Genomic DNA, 13084 nt, shown 5'->3' with positions numbered 1-13084 from the left:
AGGGACTTACCTAGTCCCCGCCCTCTGAGGCCGAGGCCCTTCTCCAGATGCTGTTTGATGTGGCAGATTCAGGACTTGCTCCTCTCCTTAATCCCTGTCCCTTGTCCCAGGATGACCGTCAGGGGATACTCGGTAGTGCCAGCCCCTGAGTTACCTAGGCTTCTGACCCACTGTGACGGTGGCCTCCAGCACCTGCCTGACCTCTCTGGAGAGACCCAAGTGGCTACACCTGCCCAGGGGCCAGCCCTGCCTGGAGGAGCGGCAGAGGGAGGGCTTAGGGGGTGACTGAGCTTACTGCAAATAGCTCTAGGAGCTCTACCACCATCTAAGTGTCTGAGGAAAGCAACACTGACGGTGTGAGGTATAAACGTGAAGATGCAACGTCTCCTCCGCTTTTCAAACCTGTGCTGGTATCAACTCACCATTTACCCCTAGAGGCCTAACATACGTCTTTAATTTTGAAAGCAGCTCCACAGGCTTGAGTCACCCCACTGTGCAGATAGGGCATGGAGCTCACAGAGGCTGGCATATGGCCCAAGGTCCCACAGCCCCAAACAGCAGAGCTGAGTTCAAATTCAGCAGGTTTGACCAAAAACTCAGAGAGCCTCCTGCTCCTCCTAGGTCCTGCCGCTCCATGGAGACTTTGCAGAAACAGAACCCTGTCCGCAGCGGATGGCACACGACAGGGGAATGTGGGAAGATCTGCACAGACCTGAGCCTGGGGCACCTCACGGGAGCTGAAATCTTGCTTCTTCTATGAAGTAAGAATATTTATTCCTACGACAGGGTCATCATGATAATTGAGTGAGATTCTAAGTTCCTGGCACAGAGCAGTTGCTCAATAGATATTATGCATTGGGCAAGCATGTACTGAACACCTACTATGTGTGTCTGCAAGAGTCCCTGGTACTGAATCCTGCTCAGTAGTGACATCTCTCCCCTTTCTGCCCATATTAGGATACTGCCCCCAAACCACCTTGCAAAACGAAACTAGCAAAAGAATAATCCAGACTCACGGAATATGGGTCTTCTTTGGAACCCTGGTGTGATCGTTTGGGTTGTAGTAACCAGGCCCTGGGCCTGTTGACGTCAGTTTTAATCCACGATCAGTTTTTGATTTAAAGCAAGACATTAACGACTTTGGTGACTGCTTCACAAGGGATTCGTTGACATCATACTGTCCTAAACAGAAAGAAATTTTAAAACAGAAAAAGGAACTCTTCTCAAATAATAAAAATTCGTATCTCCCACCTAAGAATACATTTAAGGGCTATAAGGCCATATCACCCCACAACGGTCAAACCCTGGGGCTGTCTGGAACAACTAAGAATAATACTGTCTAGTATTACTAGAGAACTGGCCCTGGTCATCACACGCTAGGCCCACCCAGTCCTCACTGCCCTGCAGGGTGGGCATTGCCCCCTCCATTCTGACACAATGACTCAAAGACACTAAATAACTTGCCAGAGGACTTAGGACATCTAGCCAGGGACTTAGATCAAGCCTAGCATGCTGCTCTACAGAGTAAGAATAATACTGCAAGCCGGTGATCCCAGCAGCTCAGGAGGCTGAGGCAGGAGGATCGCAAGTTCAAAGACAGCCTCAGCAACTTAGCGAGGCCCTGAGAAACTTAGTGAGACCCTGTCTCTAAATATAAAAAAAAGGGCTGGGGGTGTGGCCCAGTGGTTAGGCACCCCTCAGTGGTTCAATCCCTGATACCTAGATAAATACTTCGGTGGTTGCTTTGTAGCTATTACACAGGAACGGTGCTTATTGAACCCTGTTATGGGGAGAAAAGTCCACCTGCCTCAGGAGCCCGGACTTCCCCACCACGGGGCTGGGCCGTCCGCACTCGCTGGCCAAGGCCCCGTCACTCAGAAGCTAAGGGAATCACCTGGTGGAACGGGAAAGCTGCAGGCCGAGGAGGTAGCCAGCAAGAGCCGCTACCTCGCGAGAAAGTGTGAGTAAATCAACAGGCTGAACGTCCGGGCTGGGGCGAATGGGTCAAGGGCCCGGCTGAGGGGACAGCAGCCCTGACAGACAGCGGTGAATAAAACTCTCCTAACGCCACACAGACACGCTTGTCAACAGGCCCACAGTCGGCACCCCCGCCACAGCATCCACGCACACACGGCACAGCTCAGTGAACATGGGCAGAGTCCAGCAAGTGGAGTGGGGCACAGCCGTGGTTGGCAGGAAACTGCGAGTCTGGTCTCGATGGTTTTAAATAAAATCTACATTTCCGTGGCCAAAGCACTGGAATAGTAGGGTGCGCATTAGCAAGGTGTGATCGAACCCATCATCTCCAAGGAGGAAAAGCAGGTGCCCCAGTGAAGCAAGAGGACAAATGACCCTGCAGGGCACTTTGGTCACAAACATCAAGAACCTTAAATATCTTACATACCTTTTGACTTAGCAATTCTACTTTAAGCTCTTTGTATAAGGAAGTGATCTTGATTGTACACAAGCGATTAGTACAAGGATGGCCACTGCCATTGGATGCAGATTAGCAATCAATTCTAAGCCGCCTGGATTTCTAACAAGAGGGCATTTGTGCCTTCATGGAGGGTCTCATCATACTATGAAACACTATGCAGCCAGGAAGAAGGGAGTCTTGAAAGGATTTTATTTTTAATCTGGGATTGAACACAGGAGTGCCTTATCACTGAGCTACATCTCCAGCCCTTTTATTTTTATTTATTTTTTTTAATTTTATTTTTTTATTGGTTATTCAAAACATTACAAAGATTGCAGAATCACATCGGTTACACATCCACATTTTTACATAATACCATAATAGTAACTGTTGTATTCTGCTACCTTTCCTATCCTCTACTATCCCCCCTCCCCTCCCCTCCCATCTTCTCTCTCTACCCCATCTACTGTAATTCATTTCTCTCCTTATTTTTTCCCATTCCCCTCACAAACTCTTATATGTAATTTTGTATAACAATGAGGGTCTCCTTCCATTTCCAAGCAATTTCCCTTTTCTCTCCCTTTCCCTCCCACTTCATGACTCTGCTTAATGTTAATTTTTTCCTCCTGCTCTTCCTCCCTGCTCTGTTCTTGGTTGCTCTCATTATATCAAAGAAGACATTTGGCATTTGTTTTTTAGGGACTGGCTAGCTTCACTTAGCATAATCTGCTCTAGTGCCATCCATTTCCCTGCAAATTCCATGATTTTGTCATTTCTTAGTGCTGCTCCAGCCCTTTTAATTTTTCTTATTTTGAGAAAAGATCTTGCTAAATTGCTGAGGCTGACCTTGAATTTGCCATTCTCCTGCCTCAGCCTCCCAAGTTGGTGAGATTTATTGGCATGTGCCCCTGTGAGGGGGCTTCTTGGAAGGATTTTTACCACATGAAACATATACTTAATATATTATATACTGAAATTTTTAAAAGGTAAATGCCAGCAACATTTTCAATATTGGTACATTCCTCTCATATTTCTGTTTTTATCTCTCACACATGCACGCACACATGCATGCACGTACACACACACACACACACACACACACACACATACACTCACTCATGCACATTGTAACAAAAAAATGTTAAACCAATATTAAACTGTGGAAAATAATGAAAAAGCAAAAAGCAAAAAATAAAAGTAGAGAGAGCCACCTGCCAGGAAGGCGGGGGCGGGGTGTGATGTGAATGTAGCCCTGTGAAGCTGAAGGGGCCTGGATTTACACCAGCTGTGGGACCCTGGGCCGGTCACCTGTGTCCTGGCATCATTTTTCCCTGTAAAATGGAGATGGAGCAGAAGCAGCCCACGAGTGTGCACCAACACAAGCTCCTGTCTGGAGCACTCGGGGTAACAAGGAGTGCAAAGCCCCCAGCTCCCAGGGGGTGCTCAGCAGGTGCTAGAGCCCCCCCCCCCCGCCAGCTCTGTGTTCTAAAGGTCTGGGGGCCCTTGGGACCCTCCTGGAAGGAAGGGAAGCCCAGATGGCTGGTTCTAGGGGCCCCCACATTCCGGGGCCACCGGCAGGGACTCTGGCCAAGCCCCAGGAACACCAGCTCTGGTCCTCTGTATAAACAGCAAGGTGGGGCTGTGCCCACGGTGACGGTGACGCAAGGCAGGAGCTTTACCAGGCTGAGCCTCCTAATTAGCGCTGGATTGTTCCTCGGCTGCAGACTGATCTCAACTTTAATCTGGGTTTGGTGGAATCTGCAATTTTATCCACACCCTCCTGCGAGAGGCCAGAGGCACAGGCCACGGCTCCCCGCTCCCCCTGGGAGCTCTGGGGTTCCAGGGTCTTCAGGAGCCCCCTGGGCTGGCGGAGGGCGCTGGAGGCCCCAGACCACAGGGGCTCTGTGCCCCCCTCAGCCCCAGCAGGGGTTGCTTCAGGCAGGCTCTGGCCTCGGCCTGAATCTGGACATTCCGGAAGGCACCATGGAATAACGGGGAAGTGGGGTCCTCACTAAAGGTCTCTAAGGTCTTCTGGGCTTAGCCTGCTGTTTGCCGGCCGGTGACACCGGGTGTCACTCCACCTGTCTGAGCCTCCATTCCCTCACCCCAAGACAGGGCTAAATGCACCTGTGACGGGTGAGGGCCTGCGACAGGGGGCGCTGCACGGGGACCCAGCAAGAGCTGGCTCTCAGCCCACGAGCCGTCACCCTGCTCCCACTGCTCCGTGACAACATGGCCTCCAGGCGCAGGAGGAAAGGCACCTCAAGGCTGTTAAAGGACCAGGATGCGCCGTCTTTCCTTCTGTGTCCCGCCTCCCGCGCCCTGGATGCACCCGGGTGGGTGGATCTGCACCCATCTGAAGGAGAAGCCACTTCCCCTCTTGGCTGCCCAAAGCCCACGTACCTGCCACGGAAGGGGACGCCAGGACAGCTGCTGGGGCGGGGGGGGGGGGGGTGGCGCTTCCTGAGCCAGTGTAGTCCCCCTGGAGGGGACACTGGTCTCCCCCCCCACTTCTGTTATTCATTTAGCACCGGATCCTGCTGCCCCCGCCTCCCCTCCCCCACTCCTTCCACAGTCACTTCCCACAAAGAAACGGGGGGGGGGGCAGGGGGGGCGCTGAAAACCAGAGCTGCAGCTCTAGGGACCCTCGGCCAGGCCAGAGCAAGGCCGCTGCGTACCTGGGGGAGGTCCTGTGACAGCGGTGGTGAAAGAGTCTCTCCCAGTCTTGGACAGGAAACCAGCTCGGGCGGAGACATTGTTCTTGAGCTTGCAGCAAGAGATGGAGGCCTGGGGGGAGGCAGAGTGTCCAAGGCCTGCCTTCTCCACGCCTCTGCCCTCTTGCCTACACAGTGGCAAACTTGATTGCAAAATATTATACTTGACCGTGTCCTTGTTAGAAAGTGACCTGACAGAGGCCGAAAAGGTCCCTCTGTGCCTTTACTGGTGTCCCAGCCCAAGTGCTCTAGGTCTGACCCCAGCCTGTGTGGCCCTGTGCAGGCTGCTCAGCCTCTCGGAACCTGACCTTTCTCATCTGTAAAAGGGAACGGATGATTCCTGCTCTACTCGCCTCAGAGCATCATCAGGGGAGGGGGACAGTCAACAGAAATCATCCATAGGAAAGTTATTTAAGAAGTATGTGGCGCTCGCCTGGCATGGTGGCCACACCTATAATCCCAGCAGCTCGGGAGGCTGAGGCAGGAGGATCCTGAGTTCAAAGCCAGCCTCAACAACTTAGTGAGGCCCTAAGTAACTCAGTGAGACCCTGTCTCTAAATAAAATTTTAAAAAGGAAGTGGGGGCTGAGGATGTGGCTCAGTGGTTAAGCATCCCTGGGTTCAATCCCCAGTACCAAAAAAAAAAAAAAAAAAAAGTGTAGTGCTACACACACAGACCCTTTTCATTTCATTTTCCTGCTATTTTTAATATTTTCAGGACACTTAGTGCTTCCCATCCCCACCCTGATCCCTGGCTGCATTCCTCACTGTCCAAACAGTCCCTTCTCTTCAATGTAGCATGTGGGGCGCACGGAGGATCGTGTGGTTCCGATTGTGATCACGTTGGCAAGCACTCCCTGCCCTGACTTTTCTGGACCGACCAGACATTAAGAATTTTGTCTGATGCCCACAATATACATTTGAAAGCATCCAATGTGTTCAGGACTCTCCAAACAATAGAAAAAGCAATCTAAGATCATTCTTCTGTTACCAAAGAATCATAAATATTTTAAATGCCAGTTTGCAGTCGGTCTCCTGAATTCATTAGATAACAGACGCAATAAAAACCGGACCGTGAGCCCTGGGAATATTTGCTGAATGCGTGCAACCATTTGCTGGGGCGGATGGTCTGATTTTTCTAGATACTCCTCTGTCATAAATATGTTTCTCGAGAAATGCAGATGGCATTGCGATTTGGAGTTGGCCAAGGTGCAAGAATTTAGCTTTTCCCAGGGTCCTGGTGGCGAGGCCACATGCAGAGAGGGCAAACAAAGAGACCAGATGGGCAGGCTAATGACTGGAGGAAAGAGAGGACCAGGTCGCCAGGGCGGAGAAAATGACACGGCACCTGGGGAGGAGAAGTGGGGTCCCCCCTGGCCCAGGCAGAGCCGGGCTGAGCCGTGGCTAACAGGATTACTCTTCTGCTCGGGCCACCTGACTCCCCCATTGTTCTCCTGGCCAGAAAAAAAGCTTCCTGCAAACAAAACAGCGGCTTCAGTTTTTTTCTTCACCCAGACAGAAAGCCACCGAAGGGGGGACATTCTTTACACCCTGTTGAGGGCGATTTCGCCATGCGACTAGGAAAACACTCAGCAGGTTTAAAGAGAATGGCGCTGAGCATTGCCCCGGCCAGAATCCACAACGTGGAGAAGCCCAGGACGCAGCCACAAGGGACTTGGGAGAGGAGGAGATTACAGCTAGCTCTCGCGGTGGCCTTGGGCCGTGGAATTGTAAGGGTCCCCCAGAGTGCTGGAACACGGTTCATGATGTGCACGTGTTATTTTAGAGTCCTGTTAAATTAACGATGAACAAAAGCCTGTGCCCGAGATGGATCTGTTAGCAGAAAGGAGAAATTCTGACTTGGGAAGTGGCCGCTTCTAGGTGGACATTTTGCAGGGCTGGGGTTTCCCCTTTGATGTCAGGGAGAGGTGCAGCTGGGCCTGGGGAGCAGGCAGAGGCTGGAGGCAGACGGGGAGACACAGGACTCTCAGCCACAAGCAGAGCACTGCTACACCAGTCCTGCTGCTTGTCTCCCAGGTCACCTGGTCCCCTCGGGATGGGAAAGGCACAGTGGCCACACCTTCATTACAGCTTTCTTGGACACACCTTGTCCTCGCCCTGTTAGTTTAACAGTCTCCTTGCTGGTGTTCAGGACCTACTCGGAACCACACCAGTCATTCCCCCTGAGCAGCTGGAGAAGCTCAGGTCGCATCACCCCACGCTTCCCACCCGCTCACAGTCTTCCTAGGACACGCAGAACAAAGTTGAGAGTCCCTACCCTGGTCTCTAGGGCAGGCTAAAAACTGACCCTTGCCTGTCTGACCCCGCTTTCTCCCTTCTCCTGATTCACAGTACAAGAGCACTGGACTTTCGTGTGGTTCCCTGTGGGCTAAGTTCTTTGCTGTCCCGGACCTTTGCACATGCTGTTCCCTCAGCTCTGGCCTCCCTTCAATTCCTGGGTCTCAGCCTTTGAGCCATCTCTGACCAAGTCTGAAGGAATGCTACGCCAACCCTTCCGCCCCTCATGAACTCTCTCTCAGGCTGCACGTCTCTCTCACTCAAGACTGACCACACCTGGAATACCTTGGCCGTTTACTGGCTCTTATCTGAGTTCCCTGCTGGAGTCTAAGCAGTGTCACCAGCCTGGCACAGCGTAGCCCAGGACTCGTGCAGAAAGGCCTGGCAGGGCCACAACAGCGTGACCCTGATTATTTCCAGCTTCCCCTCGCGCCCACTGACGTGAAAACGACACCTTTGAGCAACTCCCTTCCCCATGCTGAGCCTCGGCTTCCTCTTCTCTAAGGTGGGGATGACTTATTTCTTGGACTCTGTGGGTCTTAAATATGATAAATACAAAACTCTCCGATCAGCACTCAGTCCATGAAAAGCACACCACCACCCTCACTCCTCCGCCACCCTCACCTCCACCACCCTCACCTCTGCCACCCTCACCTCCGCTACCCCCACCTCCACCATCCTCACACCTCCACCATCCTAACCTCTGCCATCATCCTCACCTCCACCACCCTCACCTCCGCCACCCTCACCTCCGCTACCCTCACCTCCACCACCCTCACCTCCACCATCTTCACCTCTGCCACCATCCTCACCTCCACCACCCTCACCTCCGCTACCCTCACCTCTACCTCTGCCATCATCCTCACCTTTGCCATCCTCACCTCCGCCATGCTCACCTCCACCACCCTCACCTCCACCATCCTCACCTCCGCCATCCTCACCTCTGCCATCATCCTCACCTCCGCCATCCTCACCTCCGCCACCCTCACCTCCACCACCCTCACCTCCACCATCCTCACCTCCGCCATCCTCACCTCCACCATCCTCACCTCTGCCATCATCCTCACCTCCACCACCCTCACCTCCGCTACCCTCACCTCCACCACCCTCACCTCCACCATCTTCACCTCTGCCACCATCCTCACCTCCACCACCCTCACCTCCACCACCCTCACCTCTGCCACCCTCACCTCCGCCACCCTCACCTCCGCCACCCTCACCTCCGCCATCCTCACCTCCGCCATGCTCACCTCCACCACCCTCACCTCTGCCACCATCCTCACCTCCACCACCCTCACCTCCGCCACCCTCACCTCCGCCACCCTCACCTCCGCCACCCTCACCTCCGCCATCCTCACCTCCGCCATGCTCACCTCCACCACCCTCACCTCTGCCATCATCCTCACCTTCGCCATCCTCACCTCCGCCATCCTCACCTCCACCATCCTCACCTCCGCCATCCTCACCTCCGCCATGCTCACCTCCACCACCCTCACCTCCGCCATCCTCACCTCCGCCATCCTCACCTCCACCATCCTCACCTCTGCCATCATCCTCACCTCCACCATCCTCACCTCCGCCACCCTCACCTCACCTCCACCACCCTCACCTCCACCACCCTCACCTCCACCACCCTCACCTCCGCCACCCTCACCTCCGCCACCCTCACCTCACCTCCACCACCCTCACCTCCACCACCCTCACCTCCGCCACCCTCACCTCTGCCACCAGCCTCACTTCCAGTTACCCAGGGGAAGACCTAGAGCAGAGCTGCCCAGGAAAGCAGCCGCCAGTCACAGTGACCACTGCCCTGGAAATGTGGCTAGTTGAACTTGAGATATGCGCCAAGTATAAAACATATGCTGGATTGTATTTATTTGTGGCACTGGGGGTTGAACCCAGGGGCACTTTACCACTGAGCCACATCCTCGGCCCTTTTTTATTTAGAGAGAGGGTCTCACTCAGTTGTTTAGGGCCTCCCTAAGGTGCTGAGGCTGGCCTGGAACTCGGGATCCTCCTGCCTCAGCCTCCCTAGCCCCTGGAGTTACAGGTTTGTGCCACCATGCCCAGCTCATACACTGGATTTTCAAGACTTAGTGTAAGAAAAGAATCTTCCTTAAGTACCTAATTAATAATTTATATATTGATTAGAAGTTGAAACGATAATGTTTGGATCTGCTGTGTTAAGTAAAATACATGAGGAATGTTATTTTCTCCTGTTCCTTCTATCTCAGTGTGGCTACTGGGAAATCTTCAATGACCTAGCTGATCTCCATTGCATTTCTGCTGGTCATGCTGGCCTAGAAGGCACCTGTATTGCTTTGAGCACATCATTATTGACTGAATCAGTCACAGAAGATGGGCAGGATCTTTGTAGTCAGAAAATGCATATGACTTATAAATATCACAATTGAAAATGAACTAATCTTAGACCAAAATAGTTTGAAATGTGGCACAATAAATACCATTAACCCTCGGTGCGGTGCCCAGCCCACATGGGGCACAGTGTTCTCACATTTGTTGTCTCATTGGTTCCTGGTACTAACCCTGTAGGGCAAGTCTAATTAATGCCACCCTAGATGGCAGCTCTGGGGGCAGAGGGACCTGCCTAAGGCCAGCCCACCCATCTCCAGGCACCATGCGGTCCTTGGGGCCAGGTGCTGAGCTAGGCACCCAGCATGGCTATCTCATTTCATATTTGTGTTAACACTATGAGGTGGACACACACACCCATTTTTAAAATAATTTCTAGCTGTGTATGGACTGCAGGGCTTTGTCTGTTTATTTCCATGTGGTGCAGAGGACTGAACCTCAGACGTGCTGTACGAGCGCTCCACCACTGAGCTACAGCCCAGCCTGACACATACCCCCATTTTATAGATCATTCAACTAAGTCCTGAAAAGTTAAGGGACCTGCCCAGAGCCACCTAGAGACGGGCAGAGCCAAGGTGTGGACCCAACCTTCCTGAATGCACCGTGCCCATGGTCCATTCTGCCTCGGCATTTACAACATGGTCACAGTTGGTGGAGCACCGCTGTCCAAAAAACAAAACAAAATCAGTCTTCTGAAATGGAAAGACAGGGGTTCACATTCCCTACGAGAATCTGAACAGTAAACGTACTGTCTGCAGGGAGAGGGCTAAGGAACGTACCCATCGCTACAGGTGAGGAAACTGTGTCCCTGAAAAGTCAGATGACAGACTGCAGTCAGTGTCCCTCAGGGCAGAGGTCTTCCTGCGGCTCCATCCTGACCCCCTGCTGCTCAGGCTTCTCTAGCTGCAGGGACCCGTCGGGTCCTCGACAGGTGCTGAGTGACTGGCCAGCTGCACAGAGTGCCGTCCCCCTGAGCCCACCCTCCCCTCTTTAGCCGACCACTCGTCCTCGCGTCCACAGGCACTCAGCAGACACGTGCGACGTTCTTACATTGTAGTGGTTGGGTGCGGGAGTTTCGGATTTGAGAACTTTCATGAAGCTTGGCAACTGGAACATGCTAGAACAGGAATTACTGAAGTCTTTCTTCGAAATAAAATCTGATGGGATAGTGTACGCATTCGCCGCAGGATATTTAGAAATGATGGTGCCCAAGCGGACGCTCTGTGAGGAAGAAGCCAAAGGAATCAGCGTTGTCACATAATCTTGTGGCCCTGAAGGACAGATCAAAACGATGGCGCCCAGCACTGGATCTAAAAGCACCTTCTAAAGGGAGACCTCGGGGTAACGATGATCAGTCGACCTCGGGCTTTGAGGATCTGCCCTGGGAAAACGCGAGTTTGGACCTGTTCTCCATCTGTAAGTTAACCCAAATTATTCATCATCTGTTTGGGACTTGGCAAAAATAATTTTGCCATAAATGCATTTCCACCCAATCCTGTTAAGGTTGACTCATGGGCGGTTGGGTAATCTATATGATGGGAAGTTTTAGACTTTCTTCCCCGGCCGAGACTTTCCCTCTGAGTAAACCTGCATCTTGTTTCTTAGGTTAAATGGTCCGAGCAAGGAATTGATTCTCAAGGAACTGATTCTCAGGTCGTCAAGGCAGCGGAGGCCAGCCTCCACCCACGCCCCCACCCCTCCCATCACTGCCTTTCCTAGAACCCTTTAATATCCCTGCCGTTTCAACAGACCCAATGCCGTGCCTTTCATGGAGACATGATAAACTATTTTCAGTTGAAAAACAAACAGAATCAATGTTTGTCAAATGAACAGGGACAAAAGCCACAGAAACTCAGCGATAACATCGCTTTGCCCCGGCACAGCACGGCTAGCGTTGGAGTCTGATAAAACATTTCCCATAATTTTACGGTTAAAAGCTTGAGAACACTGCCCCCGGTTCCCCCCGGGTTGACGGGGGTCAATAAACACAAACACAGAAGTGGGGGGAGCTGAGGAAGGCGTCCGCCCTCCATCTCGGCCCACCCCACTCTGTGCTCAGTGGTGACGGTGCCCAGGCCTGGTCTAGGGACCACCAGAGGTGGGAGTGTCCTCAGCTAGGGCCTAGTCTGGCTTGAGGCCAACTCTGCCTCCTTCTGATCTAAGAATGTGTTGAAGTTCAGGCCCCATAGCCTGGTCCATCCTTTGCATTTGGCCAATTGTTCACCAAGGACCTTGCACTGCGTTTAACCTTCATGAGAACCCAGAGGAGTGAATATCAATACCACTTTACGGGTGAGGAAATTGGACTTCTGCTCGCTAAGTGGTGGGACCGACAGTCTGAGCCAGGCGGCCGACCTGCACCAATCCCCCCTCCTGAAAGGAGCAGGTGAAGAGGCATGGTCCCTGACTGACTGCAAACTTATTCCATCATAGAATCTTTTTGGCTAAAAAGACATTAGTTTTTCATTTGGGGGAAAAATTATTCTAAAAAATCCCCAGTAGAGGCAAAGTTTCAAAGGTGTTGTCACAGGATTAGCTTCGGAGCACAGCGTAGAGGTGCCTCGCTCGCCCACCCTCCACAGCCCTGGTTCACCTGTGGGGCTGCGGTCTCCCATCTGGCCACCCCCTGGCATTTGGGAACCTCTCTCCAGCACACACTAACTCCTCCGGTGTCACTCCTGCCGGCCCACAGAGAAAGGCCCCCTGTGCCATTTACCTTCCTAACCAGTCCTGTGAAAAGTTCTGGAACAAAGACTTGGAATCTATTAATGGGGCACCTGACACCCTGTGAACCTAGAGATGACAGGTCTTCTCAAAAGGCGGCCGTTGTTGTTCCAGGTGACCAGGAAGCTTCTAAAATTTATAGACCCAGAGGTTTGGGTCAGCCTCACCCACAAGCCACACTCCTCCTGGCCACGGCCCTCTTCCTCTGGTGAGGGCTACTCTAATTCCCTCAGAGCCTCGGGATCCAGAAGTGGAGAAGGTGCTCAATGTGAGGGTCACTACAAGAGGGGTGGACAGATGGCATTGTCTCTGGGCCGATGCGGGGACACCTGACAGACGGTATCAACACGTGGGGCCTCTGCCCAAGGATGCAGGAACTTAAGTGTTTGGAAACATGAAAACAAAGTCCCTCCACCATCCAAGGGAGGCCCGGCCTCGTCATCTGGAGGTTAATCCTAGCAGGATGTTGTTCTCCGGTTCAGTCCCCCTCTTGGCACCCAGAGGTCCTCCCTGTGAAGCAGTTCTGGGAGAGAAGACCTAGGTGTTGCCGGAAGTCCTGT

The 13084-nt window shown here is 52.6% G+C and overlaps 1 protein-coding gene across 1 annotated transcript in view; it reads right to left on the bottom strand.

Moving 5' to 3' along the window:
• Stpg1 (sperm tail PG-rich repeat containing 1) overlaps positions 1-13084 on the bottom strand; it is a 32997-nt gene that overhangs the window by 8806 nt on the left and 11107 nt on the right. Inside the window, exons 4-6 of the mRNA XM_076861032.2 lie at positions 10851-11021; positions 5095-5203; positions 1017-1182 (exon numbers count right to left, since the gene is read on the bottom strand). Of these exons, the coding sequence (XP_076717147.1) occupies positions 1017-1182; positions 5095-5203; positions 10851-11021 (446 nt within the window). The remainder of the gene's footprint in view (positions 1-1016; positions 1183-5094; positions 5204-10850; positions 11022-13084) is intronic.

The sequence above is a fragment of the Callospermophilus lateralis genome, chromosome 7 (genome assembly GCF_048772815.1).
Source record: "Callospermophilus lateralis isolate mCalLat2 chromosome 7, mCalLat2.hap1, whole genome shotgun sequence".
NCBI lineage: Eukaryota > Metazoa > Chordata > Mammalia > Rodentia > Sciuridae > Callospermophilus > Callospermophilus lateralis.
Note: the sequence above shows the minus strand (reverse complement) of the source record. Positions and strands in the feature narration are given on the sequence as shown.